Source organism: Myxine glutinosa, chromosome 4 (genome assembly GCF_964187855.1).
Source record: "Myxine glutinosa chromosome 4, kmMyxGlut1.1, whole genome shotgun sequence".
NCBI classification, from domain to species: Eukaryota; Metazoa; Chordata; class Myxini; order Myxiniformes; family Myxinidae; genus Myxine; species Myxine glutinosa.
The window spans coordinates 94450961-94466892 of NC_136264.1; the positions used below are offsets into that span (position 1 = coordinate 94450961).

The following is a 15932-nucleotide window of genomic DNA, read 5'->3' on the forward strand; positions in this document are numbered from 1 at the left end:
GTCGGCCAGAGGGTTCTTTTATCGTCGGGGTCGTGACGTCATCAGTGCTATTCACCAACCCCTGCAGGCCACTGCTACATTGGCCAGCTCTCCACCAATCAGTGGCCCGTCGGCCTCTGCCGTCCTATCTGGTACCTGGCCAACCAGCATGCTGCTTCCTCTTCAGCCTTCCTTCACCAATCAGCGGGTCGCTTCTTGCTCCTGCCTTCCGGTTGGTCAACGCCAGCCCAATGGGGTCCTTCTGGGCGTGACTCTCGGCCTGCCTCTGCTTTGTGTGTTCAACCAGTCGGTGTCATAAGTGGTGGTTTTTCATCTGGGTTTCGGGTTAGTTTTATTATTTATTTGGTTTATTTAATGGGCATTTAAATGTGGGATTTTAACTCGTGTCTAAATGTGGTGCCATGAAGGATAATGGGATAAATCACTGAGGTTTTACGAACATGGGAACATAATCCCTACCTAGTTAACACAAGGGCCATCCTCGTATGACCACGGAGATACACTTACCTGACATTCAGCTAAACATGTCCCTTACTTATGTACATCAAAGTGGTTATTTCTACCCACCATCATTGGAGCAGATGCAGATCTACCTGAATCTATATGTCACTACCCCAAAATTCATAATAGTATTTTAAACCAATTTCAATGGTTGTTAGAAGACAGAGCAGCATGTAGAATCATACCAACGTAATCACAAGACTTTAAACAAAGAAAACAAAACTATTTTGGGGGGCAACCAATCCTCATGTGTAGCTGGCAATATTGTAAATACCCCATTGAAAACGAGTATATGAATAAGGAACAGTTTTACAAGCTTTAATTGAAAATTTGCTTCCAAAAATGACAGACAATCCAATAATTTAAATGCATGTGACAATACAATAAAAACACTGCTACAATCATTATATACAGTTCGTACATGAGCAGTCTTCCACCAAAACCGTGTTGGACTACTCCGTTATACATGAAGTTCCATGTCCAAAGTCAGTCCCATTCATCATCCTCACCACATTCTTCATCTGAACTATCTGCAAATGACAAATTATTTTTGACAGATAGTAAACTCATCCCATCATAAAGTTGATTTTAAATATTTTGTTTGACTAGCCCAACTGTTCTGTGACAGACAGTCTGTGCATGGCAAACTAGCCATAACGAGATATTTTAGTGCATCAGTGAAAATGTAATCCAATGTAGGGACATCGATTTCCCGTTTAAGAAAAATGCCAAATTGTTTCAGGCAATGAATTAACCATTTGAGGTCATGAAATGTATTTTGTGGTATTTACTATTAATATATGAGAAGTTAAATCTAATGAAATGGAAAAACCAAATACTGCACTGGAGTAATCAGAAGGAACCAGAAGTAGTAAAGAGGAAAATAGAGTCATCAGGAGGAACATGGATATAATTTGGGTTTCAGCTGCCACTCTCTACCCTAAAAATCATAGGAAAAAAAAAATTATATTTCTTTGCCTCCGGCCCAGATGGCTTCAGCGAGGCTTAATCAACTGTTTTAAAGACCGGGGATTTAAATGGTGGGTTCAAGCCCATGCACACACGGTGCTTAATAAATGTCCTACCTAGTTAAATGTGATAGGGAGGGGGGGAAGGGGAGGGAGGGAGGGAGGGGGGGGGGGAAGGGGAGGGAGGGAGGGGGGGAAGGGGAGGGAGGGAAGGGGAGGGGACAAGGGAAGGGGAGGCAGGAGAGGCAGGGGAGTGGCTCACATTTGAGTGAATGTGGCTCACGTTTGAGTCAAGTGTGATGCCGATCAGGAAGCAGAAGAAGACAACAACAACAACAAGCATTTTAAAGGCCATTTTCCCTACTAGGGCGGGGGTTAGCCTTGCGGTCCCCATGCATGGGGACCAAGAAGAAGAAGACGTACTACCAAATTCGTACACTTCCGGAATTGTTTGATTTATTTGTCTTCAAATGTCTAATTGTTTTGTATTTATTTATGCGAATGTGTACTTGTATATAACTGTCATTAATTTAAAAAGGCTTCGGCACTGTCGAGGGATTTTTAAAATTTTTTATTTTTGCCTCAAACACTCCCAGGCACACTGATGAACCTCTGAAAGTTTGATGAAGTTCTGTTCAGTCATCTCTGAATAAAACGCGGACACACAAAAACTGGACACAGACAACTCACGTTTATATATATATATAGATTGATTCGTCCTTGTATAGACTGCTGCTCTCACATCTGGGGAGGTTCTAGCTCCACATATTTACTGGACAGAATTGAATCCAAAGTAATCCGACTTGTCAACTCTCCCAATCTGACCTCAAAACTCCACCCGCTCAAATTGCACCGCAAAGTTGTAAGTTGGCTCTTTTCTCCAGACATCACTTTGGTTTCTGCTCCCAATAACTTGTGTATCTCCGCCATTAGCGAGATCACGGAATACTTCATAAGCCACTACATCGCATTATTATTGCGTGGCGATCGACAACTCAACATTGGGCCGTTATGTTTGTTTCTTCCCCTCCACTGCCAAACTTTGGAACTCTTCACCTTCCCATGCATTTCCAAACACTTATGACCTTAACATTTTAAAATAGCAGATTTTTAAAAACTTCCTCAAAAACTTAGACTATTCTCTTTCTACACTTTTCTATCAACGCAGCTATTTTATTTAAAGCCTGGCCTCGATGAAGAATACATAGTCCATGACTGGAGCCTTCAACATTGAAAAAAAAGAATAAATAAAAAGACAGGTCTATATAAAAGATGAAATTTTAACCTGGGCTCTGAGCATCATGACCTCAATGTGCAAATGGGAATGCCAGACAAGCAAAAATTGGGGTCAAGATGTTAAAAGCAATAGTACTTCAAGGAAAAGTAAGGTTTCTGTACCAGAGTGTTGGAAAACTCTTTTTCTTCTGTTCATAGCTTCAAGACAAAGTCCAATAATCCCATCCTTTAAGCTTGGAGTCACAGCTTGCCGTTCTTCAACCTGAGGCTAAGGGATAATATAACATTGCAAAATAGCAAGCCACCATTCCAATTGTTACGATTTCAATGTCAAGGGATGCAAATATCTTTTCATGAACGAATCTACCTTAAACCACACCAAGTACCATATCAAAAAACAATGCGTCGTCAGCGGAGGCATAAAAATACCTTATTTGGTTGCAATTTTAGGTTGGTAGTTTCCTTCAAGACGTCATGGTGTTGTGTGTTGGAGGCTGATAGAGATGCAGTTTCAAAGTAATCAACAGCTTCAACACAAGGCCAGCCAGGTTTGTGCATCACATCTTCATTAGTATTGTCTTCTACAAGAGCGTGGTTCACAACATCCTTTTCAGAATGACTGTCCACTTCCGGAACTGGATCCAGGCGAAGGCGTAGGACAGGGGTCGAATCAACTGGCGTGGTCCAAGTAGAGAACCCCAGACTTGGGTCTGTCCATTTGAGTGTATCAGCCTCGGACTGTGAAGGGTTATAATTTTCCAGGCCACTTTGAAGAACTCTTGGAAAATCTACCAAAGAGGTTAGAAGGTTAATGCCGGTCAATACGCAATAATTTCAAGAGTGCAAACATATAGCCCAGCTATTATGATTGCTATTTAGGTAAACACGATGTCCATCCAAGCAAAGTACTAGAGAGACCTGAAAAGTTAAATTTATAGGACCGCATGTATGTGCATATACAAACACTCCAAAGAGACCTGCTTCATCACTTGGCCTCAACAGCTCCTCCTGGTGGCTGCAAGAATTGCTCGCATGCTGTTGTACCGAACGCAGAGAGAAGCGATCACAACTGAGCCTTTGCTTTAGTTCCAAGTTAAGGTCATCACATAGAGTCCAAGGACTCAGAAACACACCAAGCTGGAAGGAAATAGGACACTGTAGGTTATCACTTGTGTGCAAGAGGACAACTTGAGAAAAGTTGTCAAAATGAAAGTGGGGAGTCTATTGCAGTAAAGGGAAAACAAAACAGTCGGGGTTCAGCATTAGTCTGGATGGATTTGGTGAAAATAAAATTTGGTGCAACTAGATTTGGTGACAACAGCTATATGTCAGATGCATTTGCTGTTACACGACAGCAATTTTTTGAAAGAAAAAGAAAAAAGAAAAAAAAAAGGCAACCGTCAAGGCTTCCATTCTTAGGGTTAGGGTTAGGGTTGTTAGGGTTAGGGTTGTTAGGGTTAACTTGCAACACAACTGATAAACTTCATTATGCAGATCATATTACAGAAAAATAGCAATTAAATCATGACGAGAGGAGAAAAAAAGAAAAAGAAAAAAAGTGTGTGTGTGTGTGTGTGTATATATATATATAATAGTAGTTGACAAATATAAACTTACAGCAGCATAAGCCCTCGACTCCGGACCAACATGTTCAACATGCCTGGAGGCAAACAAACTTGGTGATGCAAGGATATTTCACAGGAATGGGATGCAATCATTTTAAAATTGGTCCAATATTTTTTTGTTGTCGTTTTTAAACACAAAAAAAAAATTGAAAACCTACTGGAAATTGCTGGGAAGTCCAATGTCAACTTTATTCACTTTCTTGCCTTTTCTCCTCTTCCCACTCTTTAGCACCTTTGACATCGGTGACCTCCAGAATTTAAAGTTTGGTGAAAGGAAGGAAATTACTTCATTCCATGGTGCAGAAGATTTTGGATCTGAAACGAGGTATCGTATTAATCAGCTACTAGTACTAATGACTGCCCCAATTATGGCCACCTTATTGGTTTGTCGGTAAATATTTAGCCAAAACGTTATACTGGCTGGCCAGGCCGTGATGTTCAACTGAACACGACTTGTTCAGCTGGCAGATGGGACACACAAGTCAACGGCCATCCGAGGGACGGTGCACTTTGTGATGCAAGGCCCTGCTTGCGAAGCTCCAACCCAACAGTTTATAGACAGTTCATAAATCATACCCAGGCACGAGTACCACCCTGTAAAAATAAAAACCACCTTTAGAGGCCATTTTTCCCCGCAAAGCGGGGGTTGGCCTTTTTCGGGAACCGTGGTTGTTGTTGTTTTTTGGTCCCCTTTTTGAAGCGATGTTTTACGGCCGGATGCCCTTCCTACCACCCTGTAAGAATTATTTAAAATATATATATATATATATATATATATTCGTAATGCATCAGGACCAAAATTTAAATGAGGCAAGGAAACCTTTTGAGTCGTGTATTTATTACTTCGCAAAATATGTTTTTTGACAAGTATGTTGATCACTCTGGTTTTTGTGTGTGTGTGTGTGTGTGTGTGTGTCCGCTCACTTATACTTGCCTACAGGTCACAATTTCAAACTGATCTTCACGAAACTTCACCAAATAGTAGATTTGGTGGTCCGAGAGAATCCTGTTTGAGGTCAAAAGGTCAACCACTATTACCACTAAATACTCAATTTTCATCCGATTGACTGAATTTGAATGGGATTTACACATCAGTTAACTGAATTCAACCACCACCTATTTTTTTTAGATCAGCATAGGCCAAAGGTCAACCACTTTCAAATTTCTGAAATCCTCAATTTTCATCAGAGACTTGAAATTTGAATAGGATTTACATGTCAGGTACCTGAATTCAACCACAAATTATATTTGAGGTCAAAAGGATGCTCTACCAAGTGCCGTTCTCCTTTTTTCTCTTTTGCCAAGTGTCACTATGCGTGATTTTTAAAATGTATTTATACTGTGCATTGTTAAAATGTACAAGGAGAAGTACACAAAGAACAATCGTAACAGCACATCATTATACACAGAGGCATGAAAGCACAAAATCACTGCAGGGAACAGCAGCTTGTTTAACAGTGTGGATTCAATATCAACACGAATTACAAAATTATTCTCATGCATGCATTCTATGTGCATGAGCAGTGTCCAAAGAGGCTTTTTTGGTTTGTTTACATTCTGTGTGAAAGGTTTCCCCCGTTTACATCATTTATATTACTAGTGGGCACCCATGCCCTCTGGACAGGAGTACCGGTCTCGGCCCACCAAACAGATGGCTGCTTTGTGTCCCGGGAGTCAAGGAAACGTAAAATTGTCAAGAATAGCACTGCGATCAATCACCAGCATGTCATGAGGAGAGGAAAGCATGCAATATTCCACACCACCGAGAATGTCCTTGATGGACGGTTGCTGACGTGGATAGACAACCAAAATAGACAAAACGCTGGGAAAAACGGTCACACCCAATTGGTCAGTGCCATGGCCAATCGGCGAGTGAATATTGCTGACAGTTACAGCCACACAACCTCGATTATAGTCGATAGATTCCTATTCCATCCCACCTCTAACTTAACATTAATGGCTGCTGTATAACTTTTACAACATGCTGTTGAATGATCTATGTAATGGCAAATCAGCTATCATTGCAATAAAAAGTATACTGAACACTCTTCACTGTTTCTCACAAACCTATGGTACGTAAGTGATGCCCATTTCAATGTTGGATGAAACCACAATTTCTTCTTTGTAATATATAGCCATACACCAGAGCAAGCACAATCGTCTTTGAAGTTGATATGGGTGAAAATATGAAATTAAATGAAGCAAATAAATAGAATAGAAGAAGTAACTTTGACCTCCGCTTCCGGTCCGGTCTGGAGAGGACGCTGGCGTTACATGTTCGCCGCTTCTCTGACTGGGCCATTGTGCAGTTTGCTTTTCTGGTGGTCGTGGCGGATTTTTGACCGTTGGGTCTGCCCTCTGCTCGGTCCCGGCTCTGCTCCTGGCTTCGCCTGCCCGGCTCCTCCACTGTTTCCTCAGGCCCGCTCCTGGTTTGTGGCCGTTGTTTGCGGTGGTGGCTGTTTGCCGCTGTGGTCTTGATTAGCGGCTGCGGTCGTTTGCCGCTTTGCCTCCTCGACTTTGGCCTCGTACTCGTCCCTTCGCTCCTGCCTGGCATGGCTCTGAGGTACTCCGCCGCAAGGCTTCTTCTGCTCAATACTCACTCCACCCCATCATGCATCTCTGCAATCAAGTACCACGGACTCCTGCGACGACCCAGATACATTCATAGAGGCTCCGGTCATAAGTTTGTTCACTTACAAACAGGTCACTCCATTCCCGTACTCTGGTCGGCTCAGCACACTCCAACTCATCGTCCCAGCGCACCTGGTCACAGCAACGCACACGATCGCACCTCCTGTCTGCAAACCCTGGCTAAATCACCTGAGTTCATCCCCACCGTACAAAACAACATCAAGCTCATCCTGTTCAATACCCGGTCCCTCAACAACAAAAGCCTCATCCTGAACGACTACATTCTGGATAATAAACTGGATTTTCTCTGTCTCACTGAAACCTGGCAACAACCTCTGGACTACTTCTCACTCAACCTCACTACACCCAATGGATATTCTCACATCAATAAACCACGCTCGGAGGGCCGAGGTGGTGGAATTGCCGCAATTCACCGCCAAGACATCAAGACCAGCCTCATCTCCATCTCATCTGCTCCATCATTTGAATACCTGGCTTTTAAACTCTCTGGTCACACACATTCAGTCATGGCTGTCGTCTACCGCCCTCCCAAACCACACCCATCATTCCTGTCTGACTTCTCCTACTTTCTGACCCAACTCTGTTCCCTCTCCCCCTCAATCCTCCTCCTCGGTGATTTCAATATCCACATGGACTCCACCGACTCCACAATAACCACTGACTTCACCGATTTACTCACCTGCTTTAACCTCACTCAACATGTCAACTTTCCTACCCATAACCGTGGTCACATTCTGGACCTTGTCTGCTCTACTGGATTAATTTTGCACCATCTCTCTGGCTCCGACCTCACCCTCTCTGACCACTTAGCCATCACTATGACCATCAACATCCCCACCCCAGCACCAAGGCATTATCGCACTATCAACTTCCGTAAGCTAAACGCTCTTTCACCTACCTCATTCTCATCCACCCTCTGAAAAAATGTCCACTTCTCCCTTCGTTGACCTCCACACCCCTTCTGACCTCACTGACTACTACAACCACACTCTCTCCTCCTGCCTTGACCAGCTTGCGCCTATAAAAACCAAAACAGTTTTTCACCCATTCTGCTCCCTGGTTTACCCCTGAACTCTGCCTGATGAAAACTCGTGCTCGCCAACATGAAAGACCCCGCAATAAAACATGTCTCACAATTCACTCCCAAGCCTACAAGGACCACCTACAACACTACAAAGATGCCCTCTCCCGCGTCCGCTCTGCCTACTACTCTCAAATTATCCACTCTGGCTCCGGACACCCAAAAGCACTCTTCTCTACAATAAACAAACTCCTCAGCCCCCTGAACACCACCACCCAGTCATTCACAGTGGACAACTGCATCTCCTTCCTTTCATTCTTCCAATGCAAAATTGACAACATCTACAACAGCTTAACCACCACCGCACCCGCTCCCCCTCCCCCTCAAACCACCTGCCCCCCCTTATCCTGCCAACCCCTGTCTCAATTCTCCCCAGTCTCCCCTACTGACCTCTCTGAACTCCTCATAGGAATGAAAACTGCCACCTGCACTCTTGACCCCATCTCCTCCAGCTTTGTCAAGGCCTCCCTTCCTGCTCTCTCTCCACTTATCACTGCAACAATAAACTCCTCCCTGTCTACAGGCATCATCCCACCATCCCTCAAAATTGCTGCTGTTACCCCCATTCTGAAAAAACCTGGACTCAACCCTGACACCCTAAACAACTTCAGACCCATCTCCAACCTACCCTTTCTGTCAAAAGTTTTGGAATGCGCTGTAGCCACTCAACTCAAACATCACCTCTCTGCCAATAACCTGTATGAAACATTCCAATCCGGATCCCGCTTCAACCACAGTACTGAAACTGCTCTCCTCAAAATCACCAACGACCTTCTCCTCTACTCTGACGCTGGCAACCTCAACATTCTCATCCTCCTCGACCTCAGCGCCACCTTTTACACCATCGATCACACCATCCTCCTCACCCGACTTGAAACCACCTTTAACATTACCGGCACTGCCCTCTCTTGGATCAAATCATACCTCTCTGACAGACGCCAGTTCATCTCCATCAATAACTGCAAATCCCCCACTGCTCCCCTCCCCCAAGATGTCCCCCAAGGTTCAGTTCTTGGCCCCCTCCTCTTCATCCTGTACCTGTCCCCCCTTGGTCAATTAATCTGCCGTCATGGTCTCCAATTCCACTGCTCGCCGATGACATCCAGCTTTTCATCTCCACCAAGTCCATCTCCACCGCCACCCACTCTATCCTGACAAACTGCATCACTGAAATAAAATCCTGGCTTCAAATCAACTTCCTCAAACTTAACCATGATAAATCTGAAATAATCATCATTGGCCCAAAAACGCTCACCAAATCCACCCATAACTTTGCCCTCAACATCGACGGTTTCCCAGTATCCACCTACCCTCACATCCGGAATCTTGGCATCATCTTTGACCAAACCCTCTCCTTCGACAAATACACGAAACACATCACAGACAGCCCTCTTTCACCTGAAAAACATCGCCCGTCTCCGTCCATCCCTCTTCTCCACGGCTGCAGAAACCCTCATCCACGCCTTCATCACCTCCCGTCTGGACTACTGCAACAGCCTCCTCTATGGTTCACCCTCAATAATCACCAATAAACTCCAATACATTCAGAACTCCGCTGCCCGTCTACTCACCCATTCCCGGACCCGTGACCACATCACCCCCGTCCTTTACAAGCTTCACTGGCTCCCCATCCCCCAGAGAATCCAGTACAAAATCCTCCTCTTGACCTACAAAGCCCTCCATAACCTGGCCCCATCCTACCTGGCTGACCTCTCCAAACACACTCCCACCCACAACCTCCGCTCTGCTGGTACCAACCTCCTGACCCCCCCCCCCCCCCCCATCCGGACCAAATTCAGATCCTGGGGGGACAGGGCCTTCTCCATCGCCGCTCCCACCCTCTGGAACTCACTACCTCACACTATCAGAGACTCCTCCTCACTCACCACATTCAAAACATCACTCAAGACCCACCTGTTCAACACTGCATTCAACATTTAACCCACAGCATTTAACCCCTGACTATCTCTTCTCCTTCTCCTTCCTTTTGCTTTGATTATTTACCTATTGATTTTTGTCTTTTTGCACTTGTTTTTTGTACTCTGTCAAAGCGTCTTTGGGCTTCTTGAAAAGCGCTATATAAAATAAATGTACTATTATTATTATTATTAAGAAACAAGCATTTGTCTTCAACACATGAAAGCCCACAGAATCTTGTTTCTCACAGTCTGAGGGTCCTTTAGGTGCTTTTTTGCAAACTCCAAACGGGCTTTCATGTGTCTCACTGAGGAGAGGCTTCCATCTGGCCACTCTGCCATAAAGCCCAGATCGGTGGAGTGTTGCAGTGATGGTTGTCCTTCTGGAAGTTTCTCCCATCTCCACACAGGATCTCTGGAGCTCAGCCAGAGTGACCATCAGGTTCTTGGTCACCTCTCTTACCAAGGCCCTTCTCCCCCGATTGCTCAGTTTGGCCGGACGGCCAGCTCTAGGAAGAGTCCTGGTTGTTCCAAACTTCTTCCATTTAAGAGTTATGGAGGCCACTGTGCTCTTTGGAACCTTCAATGCAGCAGAGATTTTTTTTGTAGGCTTCCCCAGATCGGTGCCTCGACACAATCCCGTATCTGAGCTCTGCAGGCAGTTCCTTAGACCTCATGGCTTGGTTTTTGCTCTGATATGCATTGTCAGCTGTGAGACCTTGTATAGACGGGTGTGTGCCTTTCCAAATCATGTCCAATCAATTGAATTTACCACAGGTGGACCCCAATCAAGGTGTAGAAACATGTCAAAGATGATCACGAGAAATGGGAGGCACCTGAGCTAAATTTCAAGTGTCATAGCAAAGGGTCTGAATACTTATGTAAATGTGATATTTCAGTTTGTCCTTTTAAATAAATTTGCAAAACTTTCTAAAAGCCTGTTTTGTCTTTGTCATTATGAGGTATTGAGTGTAGATTGATGAGGGAAAAAATGAATTTAATCGATTTCAGCATAAGGCTGCAACATAACAAAATGTGAAAAAAGTGAAGGGGTCTGAATACTTTCTGAATGCACTGTATGACCTTTAAAATGTACACGCTGCATATGTATGGGTAGGGGATCACGTTTGTGAAGTTTTGTGTTCATCGGATAAGGTTTGTTTTTCTATCAAAGATGGCTGCCAAACCACATGACCAACAATGTCATCATTCTCAAACTATATGCAACAATGGTGTTGGAAGTTTGTAAAATTTCACATGGATAGGGTAAGTGGGTTCAGAGATATTATTTAATATTTTCCTTCAATCCAATATTGCTGCCGCACCGTGTGACCAATGATGTTTTCGTGATCAACTTTTAAATTGCCATGCCTAGACGCACAAAGTTGAGTCGATCGATTTGGTCGTTTGAGAGAATAAGTTTTTTTACCTTCGCAAAAGCGGAAGGTTATGTTTTGATCGCTGTGTATTTATTTGTATGTCTGTGTGTGTGTGTGTGTATGTTATTCGCATAACTCAAAAAGTATTCAACCGAATTGCATGAAATTTGGTGGGATGATTGGTTATTATACGGGACACATTTGATTAGATTTTGGGAGCAATCGGGTCAAAGGTCAAGGTCAAGGTCACGAAAAGGTCAAAATCGTATTTTTACCATAGCGCGGTCAATTTTTATCCAATTGGCATGCAACTAATGCCAAAATGTTCAGAATTCAATGCCCGATCTTGTGATATACGACATGACCCAGTGAAGACATTACCCTTGTTAGCGGTTGGGGTCAAAGGTCAGGGGGGTCACGACCTTGTTTTAAATGTTTTAGATTAAATCCAATATGGCTGCTGTAGAAGAATTCTACTCCAATCAAGGTTCAATAGCACAATTTTATTAATCTATAGAATAAGCTTCATAAAAAATATAGAATACGTGATCACGGAGAAACAGTCATTTCTTAACATTATGAACTGTCCTAAAAACTGAAGTCGCAGAGACGAGCTTTATATTCGCTAAATGTCTCTACCACTACCAAAGAGGTGGTAGGGACATTTAGCATACTTATAACTCACACTTTGACCAATGCTTCGTCCGAGCATGCAGGATACCACCTACCGAGTCAATAAACCTTGTCGGACCTTGAATACTTTGCCTGAGCAAGATGGGTGAACAATGGAAAACAGTCTGTGCGCGAGAGCCGAGTCGAGTCGACGTTGAAAGGTCTCAATACAGATTGTGGTCAGCGATGACAATGGAAATGCAAACAGAGATCGAGTTCTAACTAATTCATTTTCTCGATGCTGGACAATTTAGCGCCAAAGAATTATAAGCTTTCAACGTCTTAAAAAACTTAACATTTGTACTCAAAGTAAACATTTATTTGATCTACAGTCGTGGCTAAAAATATTGGCACCCTTGCAAGTTTTTCAAATAACTCATAATTTTCTCGAAAAATAAGTTGAAATTCACAAAAGTATTTGGTGTCCACGATTCTTTATTTCACTGTCAATATAAATGCAAATGGCATTGCCAAAATTATTGACACCCCGGACTTAATATTTGGTAGCACATGTGGCCTTTGGACAAAATAACTGCAGTCAAGCGCTTCTTATAGCAATGAATGAGCTTCCTACACCTCTACTGGCTACAACCAAGCACGGTTTGGCCCACTGCTCCAGTTCCCAGATTTGAAGGGTGCCTTCTCCCAACTGCTGTTTTCAGATCTTCCCACAGGTGTTCAATGGGATTTAGATATGGAATAATTGCTGGCCACTTCAGAACAGTCCAGCGTTTTGTCTTCAACCGTTCCTGGGTGCTTTTGGGGTCATTCTCCTGTTGCAAGACCCATGACCTTTAACGTATACCCAGATTTCTGACACTGGGTTCAACATTGTGCTCCAAAATGCCTTGGTAATCTCCTGATTTCATGCAAACATTCAAGGCACCCAGTGCCAGAGGCAGCACAACCCTAAAACATCACTGAACCTGCTCCATCGTTGACTGTAGGGAAGGTGTTCATTTCTTTGAAGGCTTCATTTTGTTTTTTGTAAACAGAGATGATGTGCTTCACCAAAAAGCTCTAATTTGGTGTCATCTGTCCACAGGACATTCTCCCAGAAGGATTTTGGCTTGTTCAGGTGTGTTTTGGCAAACTCCAGTTGGGCTTTCTTGTCTCTTTTCATTGAGGTGGTGACGGATGGTGCGAGTTGAAACTGTCGTACCTCGTGTCTGAAGGTCAGCTTGAATCTGTTTGGCAGTTCATCGAGGTGCTTTCTCCACCATTCAAACAATCCTTCACTGCAATCTATGATCAAGTTCTCTTGCGGCCACGTCCAGGGAGGTTGGCTCCAATGCCATGGGCCTTAAACTTCCTGATAACATTGTGTACTGTGGACCCAGGAATATCAAGGTCTCTGGAGATGAACCTGTAGTCTTGAGATTGTCCATGCTTGGCTACAATCTTGTCTGACCTCCTCAGGCAATTCTCTGGTTTTCTTTCTTTTCTCCATGCTCATTGCAGTACACACTGACACAAAACAGCAGAATGACTCCTTTTCTCTATTAAAACTGGTTGAATGAGCAATTTTTATATTGCAGGCACCTGCAACTCACCACAGGTGAGTTTAAGCCCAAATTAAAGGGGAAATCGCATGCTTGAAATCCAATTATTTCTCACAACTTCTAAAAGATACCAATAATAGTTACATTTGTGATGGGTAGGAAATGAAATACCTTAGTCCAGATAGAATTGTATATACTAGGGCATGCCCGTACTATATATATATCTAAAATTATATCCCCCCCCCTATTTACATGAAATGGTTTGGTCCAAAGCGAACGGCTTGCGAGTGGTGACAATCCCCCCCCTCTATTTACATGCAATGGTTCGGTCCAAAGCGAACGGCTTCCGGAGTTTGGTAAAGAAATCGCCATCGCGTACACAAACGCGCAGGAAAGCGAATGAATCGCAAATTCGTTTTTATTAGTTGTAAAACATAATGCCCAATTATTCAATTAGCGCCAACGTATTTTGGCTGTTTGCAATTTAATCGCAAGGCAAAGTAGAAAGAGAAGAGGGAAAAAAAGAAAAGCCTTGCCTTGCTGCAAACAGCTGCTGCAAACAACAACAACAGGGAAGGCTGCACTGTCCGGAAGTTGGCATATCGCAGTTACGATTATTTTAGTGTTAATGGCCAATTATTCAATTAGCGCCAACGTATTTTGGCTGTTTGCAATTTAATCGCAAGGAAAAGTAGAAAGAGAAGAGGGAAAAAAAGAAAAGCCTTGCATTAACGCATTAACGCTTGCATTGCATTAACGGTTCGGCACACGTGATAGCTCGCTGCTCTCTGATTGGTTGAAGCGTTTTTTGGACATAGCTCGGTAGGTACTTGTCCGATTAATTTCAAACCTTGAAAAGGCACATCCTCGGGTCCCCAGCAATATACCTGGCAAGTTTCAAGTATATCGGACCCGTGGTTGTCGAGAAACAGCGGTCACAGACAAACACACAGACACACAGACACACAGACACACAGACACACAGACAGACACACAGAGATTGCTGGAATTATAGATAGATTAGCATGCCCTGAATGTTGTGAAGAAGAACCTTCTGGTAAATAAGTAGAGGAATCCGTTAGGCCGCATGTCCGGCAAGATCGTATATGTCTCCATGCGAGGGGTGGAGCTATGCTAATTAGGTAGGGCTTAAGAATAATCCCCAGTGTGTAATTGCCCTTGTGACGTTTCCCTTCATTTTTATAAAGCACATTTGGCCAGCCTTGACCTCGGCACATTACCACACTGACAAGCCCGGCAAACCCATCACATTTGCCAATCAGTAAGGGAACCCTGCCCCCGAATGTTCTCGATGGGCGTAAAGGCCGTGAGGCCCTGCCTCAAAAGGAACGATTGGTCATGGTCATGGACTGAAGTGGTGGGGTGCGGGGATTGGTTAGAGGGTGACGTCAGCGAAAAGAAGGGAAGGTGCGTTCCCCCCTCTCTCTTGGTCCTGGCTTTGGTCATGGGTGGTCACGCTTGGGCTCTGGTGCGCTCATGAGGCAAACTTGTAGAGCTCGGTAAACCTTTGCAATGTCGGAAGAGGGGGTGTGGGTTGCCGGTGGTGCTCTTCAGAGACGGAAGAGATAGTGAGCAAACAAAAGGAGGCTATCCTGTCTGCTTGCCTCACGCCGGTGGCTGGCTATGGGCATGAATCCGCACCACCTTGTGCGCTTCCCGCGTGGGGTGGCTATACCACGGATACGACCATCAAACTCTTAAAAGCCTCGTGGACCAGAGCTGAGTGCCGGCCGTTTACAAATACAAAGAACATTTTATTTCTTTATCATTCCCTTGTCTGCAATTATATATGAGTGGAGGATCCTCATTTAGGAATTTTACTTTTACCTCACCTTTCATAGACTTACAATTATTTTGATTAAATCCTTTATTTTTGCATTTCATTCTTGTATTGTGAATTTTTGTTGTCCTGCACGTTTATTTGTTTGTGGTCTCGGAAAACCCCCATTGCCTCTGCCCGTTCAGGTAAGCTCATCACCCTCCACTACCCCCCACGCGTCACTACCACCATAGTTGGGTAAACGCCTCGGAGTTAAAGCTCGGTCGGCCATCCGCAGTGTCCACTACAGGGTACACACGACAATTAATCAGGGCCCTTAGGGATATTTTGGGGCCGTTTCGTTCAAATTCTTCCAAAAGCACCAAATTTGGCCCAGATGTTGCCCATGCCATACTCTTTCGATTTTTGACGGGCGCCAAGACGGGCGCCCCCCCCCCCGGGGGCCCCATATTGGCGAAATACTAAATGGCCGCCACCCGGATTAGAGGAAAATCAGTTAAATAACCAAAACGGTTGGAATCATGTATGATACCACTTTTCAGGGGTTTTCGAGGTCGAGGAATCCAATTATGATGTTATTTTGATGATTCGAGGTCAAG

General features: G+C 44.1%; 1 protein-coding gene across 1 annotated transcript in view; it reads right to left on the reverse strand.

The window, feature by feature from the left end:
• Positions 1–803: 803 nt before the first annotated feature.
• LOC137426216 (uncharacterized) overlaps positions 804–15932 on the reverse strand; it is a 43021-nt gene continuing 27892 nt past the window's right edge. Inside the window, exons 5-10 of the mRNA XM_068114896.2 lie at positions 4489–4645; positions 4323–4365; positions 3683–3842; positions 3135–3493; positions 2868–2973; positions 804–1031 (exon numbers count right to left, since the gene is read on the reverse strand). Of these exons, the coding sequence (XP_067970997.2) occupies positions 988–1031; positions 2868–2973; positions 3135–3493; positions 3683–3842; positions 4323–4365; positions 4489–4645 (869 nt within the window). The 3' untranslated portion in view covers positions 804–987. The remainder of the gene's footprint in view (positions 1032–2867; positions 2974–3134; positions 3494–3682; positions 3843–4322; positions 4366–4488; positions 4646–15932) is intronic.